The 15,753-nt window shown below is 34.7% G+C and overlaps 1 protein-coding gene across 1 annotated transcript; it reads left to right on the forward strand.

The window, feature by feature from the left end:
- The first annotated feature begins 1,869 nt into the window (after window positions 1–1,869).
- On the forward strand, window positions 1,870–3,971 carry LOC126726275 (protein GRAVITROPIC IN THE LIGHT 1). The gene has a single exon (XM_050431501.1). It carries the CDS (start codon window positions 2,103–2,105, stop codon window positions 3,549–3,551), a length of 1,449 nt encoding a protein of 482 aa, XP_050287458.1. The 5' UTR covers window positions 1,870–2,102; the 3' UTR covers window positions 3,552–3,971.
- The last annotated feature ends 11,782 nt before the right edge of the window (window positions 3,972–15,753 follow it).

Genomic DNA, 15,753 nt, shown 5'->3' on the forward strand with positions numbered 1-15,753 from the left:
AATTTTTATATTTTATAATATCAACACAAATTTTTTTGAAAACCTACATTTTTCTAGGTTATTATTCTCACTAGTTAGTAACTCATGCAATGCAATTAAAATGTCAACAAAATAATATGACCTTTTATCATTGTTTTATTTTCTTTTATTAGATATAAAATTTGATGATAATAATAATTATTAATATGCATTTATTATGATTGAGTTTATATATATATATATATATATATTTAACTGAGTTTCAATCCTATAAAGATTCTATACAAATTAAACCTTTTTTCTTTATAAAAAAAAAAAAAACATTTCCATAAAACCTCCTATATCTCAAAAGTAGATGCTTCATTTTTGTGTATCAATGTATTTTAATTAAGGATTTCTGTAAAATATTCTAATATTTACACCAACAATTAGAATATTACCATGTATAAATGATTTTATATACAATCGCAATCCTAATAAATATTTAGAATTAAATTACCATAATTTTCATATCATATATTTTGAAAAAAGTAAAATAGAAAAATATATTTTGTTAAATTTTACTTATATTGACGTATTATGAATTAAGTTTTTATCATGAAATTTTACTTGTATTGTACGTACTATAAATTAAGTTTTTTATCATGAAATTTTACTTGGATTGTACGTATTATATATGTAAAAAAAAAAAAAAGATTTTCAAAAGGTACAAATGTGGGTATTTAAAATTTGAAAGAATTTATGCAGCAACTTTAAAATTATTTGGTACTCGCAAGTAGATTGCTGCACCGACATGTCCCACCAGATTGATTTAGATTCCTAGTTATTGCATCTGGGTCGTTAATCATGTAATCCAACAGTCAAACACTGATGCCTCTGGCATGCCATATGGCCGTATAGTAGCCAGAAAGGTAGGCCTCACGATTAGATGATAGCTATCAATCACCCTGCGGAGTAGGTCCCACATCTCATCATCTCTCTGTATAACAATATCAATAGAAATAACATTATTTATATCCAAAATGTTAAAATTACGATTCTTCGTTTGAACTATCAGGAACGACGGTAAATTTATTCATTTAATTTAAGATTTTTTTTTATATGGACACTTGAGCTACTATTGAGTAATGGTGTACTACGTTAAAATTTAAATAAAAAGTGGAGTAGTGACAAGAGGGGAAAAAAATATAGGATCACACCCACATCACAATTATAGTATGCTAAAGTATGAGTAGTGAAAAAAAAATATTCATATAAAATTGATAAAGAGTCGATTACAATTTATCATATAAAATAATTATAAAAAATAGAATGTGATTGTATCCTAGGCTATTTTACAACAATTGTAAACAACAATTTTAAGAAAAAATTTTAATTTATAACGTACATTTTTTATGATAGTCCTTTATCATTATATCAAAAACAGTCTATTTTTATGATAATTCTTTATCATTATACCAAAACATTAATCAATTATTGTAGCAAGTTGTTTTTGTACTACTATTGTTATTTGGCCGCTGTAAATTCAACTAATTAGTTGTACAATAAAGTGGATAAACATTAAATTTTGCCATGGTTTTTTCAACCTTCGTGTACTTTCTACCAGTACTTTTCTTCAGTAACTTCAACTATTCACACTTTTTAATCTTTTTTGTTATTTTTGCTAATTATTGTTATTTGGCCACTGTAAATTCAATTGATTAGTTGTACAATAAAGTGAATAAACATTAAATTTTGCCATGGTTTTTTCAACCTTCATGTGCTTTCTACCAGTACTTTTCTTCAGTAACTTCAACTATTCACACTTTTTAATCTTTTTTGTTTTTTTTTGCTAATTATTTTTTTTATCGTTCCTTCCCGCGCTTTAAATCTCACTTTACACACCTCCATCTCCGGCTTCAATTCTGATAGTCAAAGTTTTGTGCCTCCTTTTTCAACTCAAAATCTCTATCTTTCAAGCACTTTACCTCCCAAAAGGGCCAAAACCCTTTTCCTCAGACTTCAATTTCCTTGGTATTGAAGCTCTCGAATATTCTTTCCCTACAAGCTACAATTCCTCCAAAAATTTTCATGCCCCAAACCACACTTCCAATTACTCTCTTCCATTTCTTTTAATTAAAAACATGGATACAATGAAACCCAAATCAGCCTTCAACAACAAGAGCAAACTAGCTAGGACTTTCCAAAAGGTCATTAACCTCAGAACAGCCACAAAAATTGCCTCAAACAATGGCATTTGCTTACTCACTTCACAACCCAAAGTCAAGGAAGATTATTTCACAGATTGTAATAATAAGAAGAAGTCCCAGCAATTCGACAAGCACAATGAAGAAACCAAAGCTAAACAGAGAGCAGTGTTTGAAGCTTTGGTGGCTAAGCTTTTCGCTGGCATTACTTCGATCAAAGCTGCTTATGCTGAACTACAAATGGCTCAGAGTCCGTACAACAGTGAAGGCATTCAGGTCGCGGACCAGGCTGTGGTGGATGAGCTGAAAGCGATTTCTGAGCTCAAGAGAAGCTTTTTCAAGAAAGAACTTGATCTTTCACCGCAAGTCACTCTCATGCTCGCTGAGATTCAAGAGCAACAGAGCTTGATGAGAACTTACCAAATCACCATCAAGAAGCTCCAGAATGAGGCAGACCACAAAGACTCTGACATTTCTTCGCTTCAAAACCAGCTCGACGACTCGGTTTCATTCAACAAGTCCTTAGAGAAGAGGCTAAACGCAACTGGGCCTCTGTCAATGTTCGATAATCTTAAGCTTAACAAGCTCAATGTCACGCATTTTGTTCAGTTCCTCCACCACACACTAAGATCCACTCGTAGTTTCGTGAAGTTAATGATTCGAGAAATGGAATCAGCGAACTGGGATCTCGACGAAGCAGTGAAATTCATCGAGCCAGACGCTGTTTTCACAAACCCAAATCACCGATCCTTCGTTTTCGAATCCTTCGTTTGCAAAACCATGCTCGAAGGTTTCAACTTCCCTCACTTTTCACCGAGCGACACTCACAATCATCATCATCATCAACAACAAAAGCAACAAGAACAACAGGACAAACATCGCAGCCGCCTCTGTTTCGACAAGTTTAAGAAGCTCACAAACGTTAATCCTAGGCGCTATCTCTTCGAGAACCCAAACTCTTCCTTCGGGAAGTTCTGTCGGGCCAAGTACCTAAACCTCGTACACGCGAAAATGGAATGCTCTCTGTTCGGTAACTTGAATCAGCGAAAGGTCATAACCTCTGGGGGTGTCCCCGATTCATCTTTCTTCGTAGCGTATGCTGAGATGGCGAAGCGCGTGTGGCTTTTGCACTGCTTGGCTTTCTCGTTTGATGAAGAGGTAACAATCTTTCAGGTAAGGAAAAATTGTAGATTCTCTGAGGTCTACATGGAATGTGTGGCTGAAGATTCTATGTTCTTGTCCGGTGAAATTGATAGTGGTGGTGATGGTAGTTGCAGTAACAATGGCGAGCTTCGAGTGTGTTTCACAGTTGTGCCAGGGTTTAAGCTCGGAAAAACTGTGATACAAAGTCAGGTTTATATGTTTCCGGCTATTACTAGCAACTAGCTAGTAGTCTTTTAGTATTTCCGACGAGCGAGTTGCTAAAGAGTTTTGTATAATGTCAAAGTTATTACGGTGGTCACGCGCTTAATCACACGCTGCAATGTCAGATTGGGGGTAAAAATCTAAAAATGTTTAGTCTTTGCTAGTTCTTTATAATGGCCAATTATGGGTCATATTAGATGCATAATATCATATAGTAATGTGTATATTGTATTTTTTTTTTCAAGGGCCCATGTAACAAAAATTGAACAAAGTGGGTTGCTTGCTTTTGGACTTTTGGTGTGCATAAAATCTTTAGATAGTGTTTCATTTTTTGTGCAAGATAATTGTTGTTTTTGATTCGAAGTTAAAAAAACAGAGATAAATGTATGTATAAGAGATATGTGCAGTAAATGAATGTACAAATAAACAACATTTTCTTTATGTTTGCATGTAATGTAAAGGATACTCTCAAAATACAAGATGTGATGGGTGGCGCGTGGGTTTTTTTTTTTTTTTTTTTTTTTTTTCAACTTTTAAGCATATGACATGTTTGGTTAATAGTGGCTGATTGAGTGGGAACAGTCATGGCAATGGCAATGGCGTATGGTCCCAGACGTGAAAGTGGTTCAGAGGGCATATGATCTAGATTTGGATCATAGTGAGAGAGCTGAGGCTTGAGAGAGGGGTGATCAGGTTGAGGGGACACGAACTTTTGTTATGTTTTGTGAAAGTAAATTTCGTTGTTTACATTGCAGTACAGAACATTTGCATAAAAGTGTTCAATGTTATACACATTTGTTTAATTGACAATGTAAATTTTACGTTGACAGTCCAATATAAAGATATAATTGTCCATAAAGAAGCATTAAGTCTCCGTTTGGATACCAATGAAAAATAAAAATTCTTTCATTATTTAACTTATTTTTGCTACTATTTATAGATCACACTGCACTTTTTGGTATTATTTATGAGCCTCACTGTATTATTTCAGCTAATTTTTACTTTTATCTAGAGTATTTTCAGTTTCAACAAAATAAACGGTATCCAAACAGATGTTAAGGGCAAGCTGGTTAGGTTAGAGAGTTCAAATGTCATGTTTAAACACCAACACCGAAAACTATGGCCCCAAAAATATCAATGTTTTGTGTGGATCTACGATTCTGTATTTGTTTATATTGATTGTGAAAGAGAAGATAGCAAGAGCAAGTTGCATTGATTATAAATGCATTATAGTTATACATAATAATTGCAAGTACTGCTAAGTGCCAACTGCTCTGCATCTAGCTTTCTTAGTATTTGTATAATTTGACTCATTATGTTGCAGATTTAAATATATCGACTTGTCTCTATTAGCAAACTGAGAAGGGCAGTTTCGATTCTCATTCTAGCCGTGTAGTAGAAATCCGTGGGCAATTAATTGAACTGGTTATGGTCACACAATGTCATATTTGGTTCAGTGATGCTTGGACTTCTAGTGGAACCATGAGTCAGTGTTCACGAGCACACGTCTGTACTGTGTATGCCCACCAAGCGAATTACTGAAATTTCTCTACCATGTACTTCTTTTTTTAACTGCAACCCTATACTTCTTACCCTCTTTGTCTTTGGAGTTGGGACAAGCCAATGTTTTAACATAATAACTAAAATAATGGTCTAGTTTTAATACTAGGAATTATAGATTAAGGAATATTAAAAAGTTCAATTATCAGCTATGATTTACATTTGTTTTCAAAAACTATCCAAGGTGGATGCATGTGTTTTTACTATTTTATATATATATATATATATATATATTTGTTTTAGACTTTTAGTATTTAAAAAGATAAAATATTAAATAATCAAATGTCAAGTACTCCTACATCTTAACAAATCATTTGATTGAGAGTTTAATTTCATCTTAAACAACCTTTTAAAAGCATTATTTTTTTGAAGTACAACTTTACTTTTGATAGGAATGATCCCTTCACACAATTACGACAAAGACTCCAGCAGCGCCACATAGTTGTCATTCAACACAGACCCCCTTAATTCGATGTTCACATCACCGGTTTCATGATGGATCCTCTAGCCCATACTCACCACTCGTCCAACTTAGGTGTTTAGTTGTCAGTGATTCTCAAAAAAAGAAAAAAATAAATAAATAAAGTGTTTAGTTGTCAGAAGTTCCATCCCCCAACATTGAAGGCCCTTCCTATTGAGAGCATTCACAATGGAAAATATTGTTCTATTCTATTTTACCATCTCAAAAAATTACTTTATCAATTATACTATATCATTTTACAACACACCTAATCTCTCAATTTTTATTTTCTTACTCTACTCATTAAAACAATATATCTACACAATAAAATATATTTTCCAAAATATATTCTCATCACCTCTTTCTCTCTCTTCCTCTCCTCTTTCTCTTTTTTCTCAATCATTCCTAGGGCCCGTTTGGTTTGCCAACTCAAAACATAGTGTTCAGTGTTTAAACACTAAACACTAGTGTCCAAATTTAAGAACAATCCGTTTGGTGATGGTGCTTAAAATAGGATTGTTTGAAAACTACTACTCAAAAACCTGTGTTTGAAACACTATTTTTGAAACATGGTCCGGCCACATTTTAAACAATAAACAGCGTTTCTGATGGCATTATTGTAATAAAATTGACACTGGATTTTCACTGTGAACAAACCCAGATCAATATCACAACCACCTTTTTCGCCTAGCAACATTCATTTCACTAGTCATTTGCCTAGCAACAATCACCCACAACACGGACCCAAATCACTGCTACACCACCAGCCACCCCAGCAAATCACAACAACAATCCCAAAACAAAAATTCGAAGAAAAACCCACCATCAATTCATGCCAATCTTTAAAGTGATCGGACTTGCCACTGCCACTGAACCCCAACAAACCACCAATCACCACCACCATGCCACACGCCAACCGGAAAAGCCATTAAATCATAAACCAACAAACCCATTAAATCAGAAAACCAACAAACCCATTATTTTGGTACCCACGCGATCAAAATCCAATCTCCACAGAACCCACGCGATCAAAACTCCAACGGAATGGAGCCCACACCGATCTAAACTCGATCTCCACGGAACGTCGGAACCCACTCGATCAAAACCCCATTGGAACGAAACCCATGCAATCAAAACCCGATCTCCATATACGTTGATCAAAACTCCGATCTCCATAGAACCCACGTTGATTAAAACTCCATTGGAAGCCACCTGATCTTCTTCCGCCGATCAAAACCCCATCGAAACCCACCCAAAATCAAAACCCATCTCGCGCACGCCGATCGGTGAACGGAGCCGTGAATCTTCTTTGGCGTCGATGGAGATGAGGACGTGCGTGGGTTTGGCGTCGGCTGATCGGCTGATCGGTGAACGGAGCCGTGGATCTTCTTTGGCGTCGATGGAGATGAGGACATGCGTGGGTTTGGCATCGGCTGATCGGCTGATCGGTGAATGGAGCCGTGGATCTTCTTTGGCGTGGGTTTGGCTTTTTTGTTTTCTGCTCTGAGGGAAGACTGAAGACTGAAGAGAAAGGGATAAAGACAGAAGAAAAGGAAAAGAAGGGATAAAAAACGGATTAAAAAATTATTATTTAATACGTTAGTCAGCTTTTTTTTATCAAACAAAACATACATACCAAACACATATTTTACATTTTTTAAACACTGAAAAACATTGTTTAAACAATGATACCAAACACATTTTTTTGTTTTATTCACACTAAAAACACGTTGTTCAACAACACTTTTTAAACCACAATTTTTACATCTTTTTAAACAACAATTTTTAAAAACTACAACCAAACGGGCCCCTAGTCTCTTTTCCTCTTCATTTATGTGTCTAAAATACACCATAAAAAAATATTTTTAAAAACCCAGCCACCACCACTGCCACTCACATCCGAGCAAACCTACCCACTTAGACCAGCAAACCCACCAACAACAACAACAAACACAAAAAACTGCCACCACAAGAACCACCAAGAAAAAAAAAACACACACACACACAAATTGCCAAATACCACTGGAAACCCACCACAAAAATCACCAAACCCACCACTCAGACACCAAACCTATCACCAATCTAAGCAAACCCACAACTCAAACCACTAGACCACCCACCGACCACAACCGCAAGAAAGAGCCACCACAGAGAAAAAAAAAACATAAAAAAGCCTTCAAAAACCACCAACAACAACCACATCCACAAGAAACAATGACCACATAATCACCAAGAGGAAAAAAAAACACACAAAGAAATTGTCTATCTCGCAAACAACCACAACACTGAAACCCACCACCGCCAATCTTGCCGATCTAGAAACCCACCACATTGATCTCCACCTCGCCATTCCACCACGCTAATCAGCACCACCGACCCAGACCTATGCCACCACACAACCCATGCTGCCACCACCACCACATCAACGAAACTTTTATGCCATGCCTACCTCTGCTGCTACCACCACCACATGGGGTTTTGGGTTTCAGAAAATGTAGTTTCTGGTTTGAGGAGTTGAGAGGGCAGGATAAGAAGAAGGGAGAGAGAAGAGATGGAAGATGGAGAGAATTAGAGAAATGAAAGAAATAGTGATAAACTATAAATTTATATGGTACTATAGAGGGAATAAAATATATTAAAAATTATACAATGTGAAAGTTCAAATAGTGTGTAAAACACCTATAAATGTTTAGACCCCCAAATTAAAAATACCAATACAAGCTTATAATCAAACAATATATGTGCGGAAAATTAAATATAAGCTATAACCAAATTTGTAACACACTCTAAACCATAATTAATAACCAACACAGCAATAATTAAAAGGTAAAGAGAAAGAGAAGAAATATGCAAACACAAAGATAACACGGCGATGTGTTATCGAAGAGGAAACCGAAATACTCGGCGAAAAACCTCTTCGCCGCCCTCCAAACGGTCAATAATCCATTAGAGAATAAAGTTGGGATACATGAATAGTAGAAGACCCTCCAAGCCTAATCTACCCAGTGCACCTAAGCCCTCCAAGCTTCTTGCTCCAATAGGGTTACGCCGAACCTTGTCTTCTCTAGCATACCGAATCCCACAATAGCCCATTGCATTAACCAAAATGAATTAATCCCTTCTAAACTGCTTCCTAAACACCAAAATACCTCATTACTGATATGGGTATGGTGGGATAAGGATTTGGCTAAATGTACCTCTCAAGGATATATCAATGGAGAGGGTGGGAGTAAAGGAATTTGGAGAATCAAAAGATGAAGATTGGTGAATGAGTAAATCTTGTTTTTCTCTAGAGTTTCTTTCTCAAAATTCTCCCTGGGAACTCTCTACATTTCGTGGGTATAAGGGTATTTATAGTAGGGTGTATGAGGAATGCGAAATGTCAGTTTTCATCAAACAGGATATTCTGGCAACTCGACCTCACGATTGGAACGAGTCGCGAGCTAACTGCCTAGCCAGACTGGAAGTTTTGTCCTGTAGTACTCCAGCTGTCGTGACCCTTTAGCTCCCCTGCATGCTTCACATGTGTGCCACCTTTGGCGACTCGCCAGTTACGAGATCCAGTCGTGAGGCTTTTCTTGAGTGCACACTTTTTGAGCTTTCTTCACACTCTCTCACACACTACCCTTACATAATTCCCACCTAAATACATGGTATCTAATTGCTAAATTACAAGCAAATTTGGCACAGAATAAAACCAACACATGATTGAATAAATTCAACTTTACACAATGGAGTTACAATGTGATTCTACATTTAAAACCGCATTGTAGCACAATTGCAAATTTTTTGCAATAATCAGCTTTTACAAGTCCGGATGGAGTAGGGGTTTTGGGCTTTTATGCTAAATTGAACCAACATATGACATATGCCATTTCCAATGTGAATGCTCTGAGCCATGCTACCCATACAACGAAGATGTTATGTTGTCCAATAAAGTATCGTGGGCGACCTTGAACACAAACTGTCTAAACCTCCATCCACTTGTCTAACCATCTAGATGAATACACTTCAATTAAAGTACTTAGAGCATTCCCATTGAAGATGTTAAAAGTGCTAAAATGCTATTTTATAACTCAAAACACTAATATATGCTCTACATCAAAGGTGCCAAATCTTAAAAGTTTTAGCAACTTGCTATAATAAGGTGCTACAACTAACACCTTACGATAGCAAATTGCTAAAACTTTTAAGATTTGACACCTTTGATGTAGAGCATATATCAGTGTTTTGAGCTATAAAATAGCAAGTTGCTATATTTTTTTTTATTATTTTCTCTTTCTTTTTCACTCTCTTTCTCTCTCTTTGGGTCTCTTTCTTTCTTTGTCTCCAGAATCTTCTTTTTTGTAGCTCTTGCTCTCTCTCTAGTTTGTGTTATGTGTCATGGGTGAGGTTGAAGATTGTTAGTCCCACGGTGGTGTCCTACGAAGTGTAGATCGGCGACTGTGGTGGTGGTTGTTCATTGTTTTGGTCAATGGTTTTGGATTTGGATTTGGGTGGTGGTCTCTAGTCCTTTTTATTGTTTTTTCTGGGTAGAGGATTGGGCATTGGACTGGAGGAGGTGATTGTCATTTGGGTAAGTGATTGTTCCAATTTGGATCATGGTGGTTGTGATTTTTTCAAATAAGTTTGTGGTGGGTTTGTGGGTGGTGGATGAGTTTGTTGTTTTGGGTTTTGGCAAATTTCGATGAGTTTGTGGTTTTGGTGGTAGTTGTTGATTATGGCGTGTTGGTGGGTTGAGGCCGTGGATCAATCGATCTCTATTGGGTGAAATCTTTCTCTGGTGCGTGTGGGTTGATTGATTCGGTGGTTGGTTGTGGGTTTGATGTGGGTGGTGGCTTGGGTGGTGAGGGTGGTGACATTGAATAGGTGGTGTCTGGTGGTGGCCATGAGGGGGTGGGTTGGTTGTTTTTGCTTGGAGAAGAAAAACACACGCAGAGAAAGAGAGAAAGATAGAATAAAAATGAATTATAAACAATAAATAAATAATATTTTAATGAAGTGGTAAAAAAAATAAAGCTTTTGATGTATGGTGTATTATAAAGTGGAGTGTTAAAATTGATAAAGTAGTATTTTGAGATGTTAAAATTGATAAAGTAGTATTTTGTGGTGGGTTTGTGGGTGGTGGATAAGTTTGTTGTTTTGGGTTTTGGCAAATTTCGATGAGTTTGTGGTTTTGGTGGTAGTTGTTGATTATGGCGTGTTGGTGGGTTGAGGCCGTGGATCAATCGATCTCTATTGGGTGAAATCTTTCTCTGGTGCGTGTGGGTTGATTGATTCGGTGGTTGGTTGTGGGTTTGATGTGGGTGGTGGCTTGGGTGGTGAGGGTGGTGACATTGAATAGGTGGTGTCTGGTGGTGGCCATGAGGGGGTGGGTTGGTTGTTTTTGCTTGGAGAAGAAAAACACACGCAGAGAAAGAGAGAAAGATAGAATAAAAATGAATTATAAACAATAAATAAATAATATTTTAATGAAGTGGTAAAAAAAATAAAGCTTTTGATGTATGGTGTATTATAAAGTGGAGTGTTAAAATTGATAAAGTAGTATTTTGAGATGTTAAATGCTATTTTTTTGACATATTTGATGTGAATGCTCTTACAGAAACCTTCAGACTTCAAGCACGAGATATCCACCCACCAACCCACATTCCCAAGTTACAGGGCACAAACTCCAATGATCTCGCTGCCATTAACTTCACACCAACCACACCTTCTGTCGCACCTCCACTAAGGAATGTAGCCAAAATCATAGAAGGTAGTCAAAGCCCCTATATAAGTACCAAATCCTCTCCATTCCAAGGTATGAGTGAAAAACCCTAACTCTTCTATTGTTAGAGTTCATTTAGGTTTCTTAGGGTTCGTTTGGATACAACTTATTTTTGCTGAAATTGAAAACTAAAAACACTGTAGCAAAATAATTTTTAAATGTGTAAATAGTACCATAGGACCCATTTTTAAATTTTTTTTTTCTGAATAAAGTGGTTGTGGGTCCCATGAACAGTGCTGCTACAGTGATAATTGTCTCCCTGAAACGCGTGAAAAGAAAAAAAGAAAGAAAAAAGAAAGGAAAACACTGAAATTTGAAATGCAGACGCCCGCAACCCGAATACAAACACATACTTAAGAGTTTATGACTTAAGCATTGGAGGAGCTTTAGCTTGCCCTATACCATTGCTCTCCAATAGTGTGATTCTTTTTGCAGGCTTTATGGTGCCCCTTGTTTGGACGATTACCTCATTGATTCTCCTTTCATCATCAACTTTTGCATACTAAACACAATGAACAAATGAGAATAAATTCATCCAAAACATATACTTAGAATACTTGTTAATAAAGTACTAAAAAAAAAAAGAATAAAACTATTAATTTAATCATTTTTATTGCTTTGCTTGCTACAAATTTTCTAGTCATTATATATGTAGGGTTTTACTAACGTATTAGTAAATCATTTTAGAAAATTTTTTATGAAAAAATGAAAAAAATAACTAACTAATTTGATAACTTTTTCAATTTTTTATAAAATATTTTCTATTATGGATGGTTAATGTATGATTGGTGTCAATGTTGTTATTGTATTAAAGTTGTATTGTATTCAAGGGAAAAAAAAAAAAAAAAAAAAAAAAAAGCAAGGGTACACACATGATAAATTTTTGGTGATTTATTTTTCACATCTTATTGAATTAGCAAAATATAATTGGTAGCAATACGGTTGTTATCTGACATTACTACTATTATCATTTTATGATTTTATGACACAAGTCACATCACCAGATGTGAAATTTATTTGTTAAATTTCTTGGCCTACTTATACTTTTTCAAAAGAAAATTATTAAAAAGCATCATTTTTTCGCAGCTTTCGGTGGCATGTAGAAAGAGTTTAGGACTTTCTATCTTCACTGTCAAAAAAAAAAAAAAAGAAAAAAAAAAGAAAGAGTTTAGGACTGAGCCACAGTCTCAGTCTGAGGGAGTACTGATACGCGTGTAGTGTAGTGTAGTAAACGAGTGGTATCTAATCTTAACTAACATCAAAGAATTATAGATGCTACATAATAATAAGTAAACGATCGTTGAGACTAATATGACAAGCAGTTTTAATCACTCACATGTAGTGCACATGGGAGAAAACAATATAAGGGAGCTAGGTGTAGATAGATGAATGAGACAAGATTGAGTGACACTTGAGGGTGGAACAAAATTGATTCAAGTAAAGGCAGAGATATCTAATCTGGACAATACCTGTCGTTTTGTATTTTTTATTTATGAGAATACCTGTCATTTTGAAGACAAGGGTATTTTTTTTTTTGGAGAGAGTTTCAACTTATGGCGTCCGCTTCTGATGATAGCTCTTTATCATCAGACCAAGACACCAATCAGTTTTTTAATGTTGGTGGAGATTGAATCCCAGATCTCTTATACAATCATAAAAAACTTTACCAATTGAGCTAACTGGAACCCATTTAAAACAAGGTTATCTATCAGTATCAAATAGACAAGAATATAGCTGTGGACCTGTGGTCACACCCTGCGAGATTGAGAGATAAATGGGTTGGTACTTCGGCTCTGTTAAAAAGGCCGGCATATAACCAAAAACCATTTAGACTTGTTTCGGCACTTCCAATGTGACTTTGTTTTATTATTTATTGGGAAGCGGCCCGGCTGTTATTTTTAGCTGGCCCGGTTGGCCCAGTTTTCCACCTCCTAATTCTCTCTTTCTACGAGGTGGATGGATATATGAAAAAATTAATTACCAGATTTTTTAAAAGAAATTTTAAAAAATTGAAAGTTTGTAGTGGGAGGTATTTTACTTGTTTAGACGAAAAATGGTTCAAAAACTGCGGGATTATGTGTTTATTGTAAGTTGTAATTATTTCAAAATAATAATAATAATTGAGATTGAGATTGAGATTCGATGCAATTGTTATGAATGACTGAGATTTAAAGTTTCCACTCCTAATTCTCTTTTTCCATGAGCTGGATGGATATATGAAAAAATTAATTACCAGATTTTTTTAATTTTAAAAAAAAAATTGAAAGTTTGTAGTGAGAGGTATTTTACTTGTTTAGAGAAAAAATTGTTCAAACTACAGAACTATGTGCTTATTGTAAGTTGTAATTATTTCAAAAAAATAATAATAATGGAGATTAAGATATGATGCAATTGTTATGAATTATTGAGATTTAAAGTTATAAAAAGCAACTTTAAATCTCAATCATTGAAAAAAAAAAAAAAAAAATAGAAAAAAAAAAATAATAAAATATTGTTGTGAGAGAGAGGGGAGTTAATTGCAAGGTGCATATTGCACCGAATCTCAAATCTAATAATTGAATTACAAGTTTTTCACATTAATTGCCAATTTAAGAGGCCACTTTCTTGCACCCATTTTTTTTAATTAACTACTTTTTCAAAAAAATTATCTAAACAAGAATTTTATTATTTTTATTTTATTTAAATCATTTTCATTCTTTATTTTAACTTTTTATTTTATTATTCTATTTTTGCTGATGCTAAAGTGACTATCAAATCTGGCTTGCTATTAAATTTGTTATTATAAAATAGGTAGTTGAAGGAGAGTTTTGGGAAAAGACTTGTTATATGCTATAAAAATTAGTAAGAAGAGCAATTATCACTAGCACAATTTGGAGTTTAGTTACCAATTCTTTTGATTTTGTGAGTTAAACCTCTATCCTCAATTCGGGACATTTAATTAATGACATTTTGCTAAGAGTCTTGTAATTTAATAATATTACCTATTCTTTTTTATGATGAGAACTAGGGTCGAATCCCCCCTTCCTAGAGTTTGTAATTTTCAAATTATTATAAAATAATAATAATGAACAATTTATTATTGTTATAATTAATTAGGTCAAGACATGCCCTCTTTGTTTTTTTTGCACATAATGCTTTTTTTCCTCCCTTTTTACTTTTCCCTTTCTTATAAAAATAGAAGCCATATGGGTGCCATTCCTCATGAAATAATACTTGTTAGAAATTTTCATATAAGTTGGTTTCCATTAATTATATTTTTAATTTATAAAAATAAGTTAAATTGAAATATAATTGATATACCTTTAGACTTCAACAGAGGTTTGGTCATATTGTGTCAACTGTCTTGGATGTTAAAAGCTTGGAAAGAAAGATCTGTCCATGTCGTGTGTCGACTGCGTGCAATCATTTTTTTTTTTTTTTTTTGTTAAAGAATACTATTAGTGTAGTGGATAAGGTACATTTTAAAGCTCTATTAAATAATGTTTTTATACATTTTTCAAAAAATAAAGTAAAAAATTGTATACATATATCTAAAGAAGTTCACACAAACATAATGATTTGTGCTTATAAACTAATAAATCATTAACAAGTGTACAATCTTCCTTGAAATATATGTATTATAGCTTATAATTGAGTATTTATTAATCATTAATTCATTCCAAGCCACCCCAACTTTATAATCATGGGTCAAACAAGGGCTAAACTCTTTATTGGCACCTAAATGGAAAGAACAAATAATCTGATTAGAATAAATTGATAGCGGAGTCCACATATCTACCAAAATCTCTTTAATTATAAGCACTAAGCAGTTAACCTATCCTATGCTATCCTGCTAAAGTGGCTCTTTGAGTTGAGGTGAAATGATTTCATTTGCATGGCATGGCCTGTATCTTCTTTTTTTCCCCTGGTTGAACTTGGTCCATACAAAATTATTACTAATGAGTAATGATTACTATTATTATTATTTTTTTGTGTCCAGATTCTAGATAATATATTTAATTTTCTGTCTTTGTTTGTGGTCTTTTAATATATCAATTTTCAGAAAGAATCTCTTATCAAGAAAATAAATGGAATCACAAGTGCTTTCTAAAATGGGCTGGCCTATTAATTCTTTGGTGGGCTTGATTGGGCTCCAACATCAAATCCCTTCCCTTGCTGAATAGCCAGCCCATCATCACTTTGTCATAAAATTGAATTTTAATCGCAGAGTTGAATGAATGTTGGTAACGAAACGAGGCCATAGACACTACTTGTTACTGTTCGTGGGAAAATAGGGCATATATCATAAGAGAAAATGAGGCACAATAGGTGAACTAAGCAACTGATTTCTCTACAATGCAGAGGCACTTATGAGTTACCCCGCTCTAACTAAAATTTAAAATCATCACGTGCTCCTCACATGCCAACTTGCGTGTACTCATTCTCTTGAACCATTT

Source organism: Quercus robur, chromosome 5 (assembly GCF_932294415.1).
Source record: "Quercus robur chromosome 5, dhQueRobu3.1, whole genome shotgun sequence".
Classification (NCBI taxonomy): Eukaryota; Viridiplantae; Streptophyta; class Magnoliopsida; order Fagales; family Fagaceae; genus Quercus; species Quercus robur.

Coding starts and splice junctions, on each gene's coding strand:
- LOC126726275 (XM_050431501.1), top strand. CDS start 2,103: ATGGATACAATGAAACCCAAATCAGCCTTCAACAACAAGAGCAAACTA.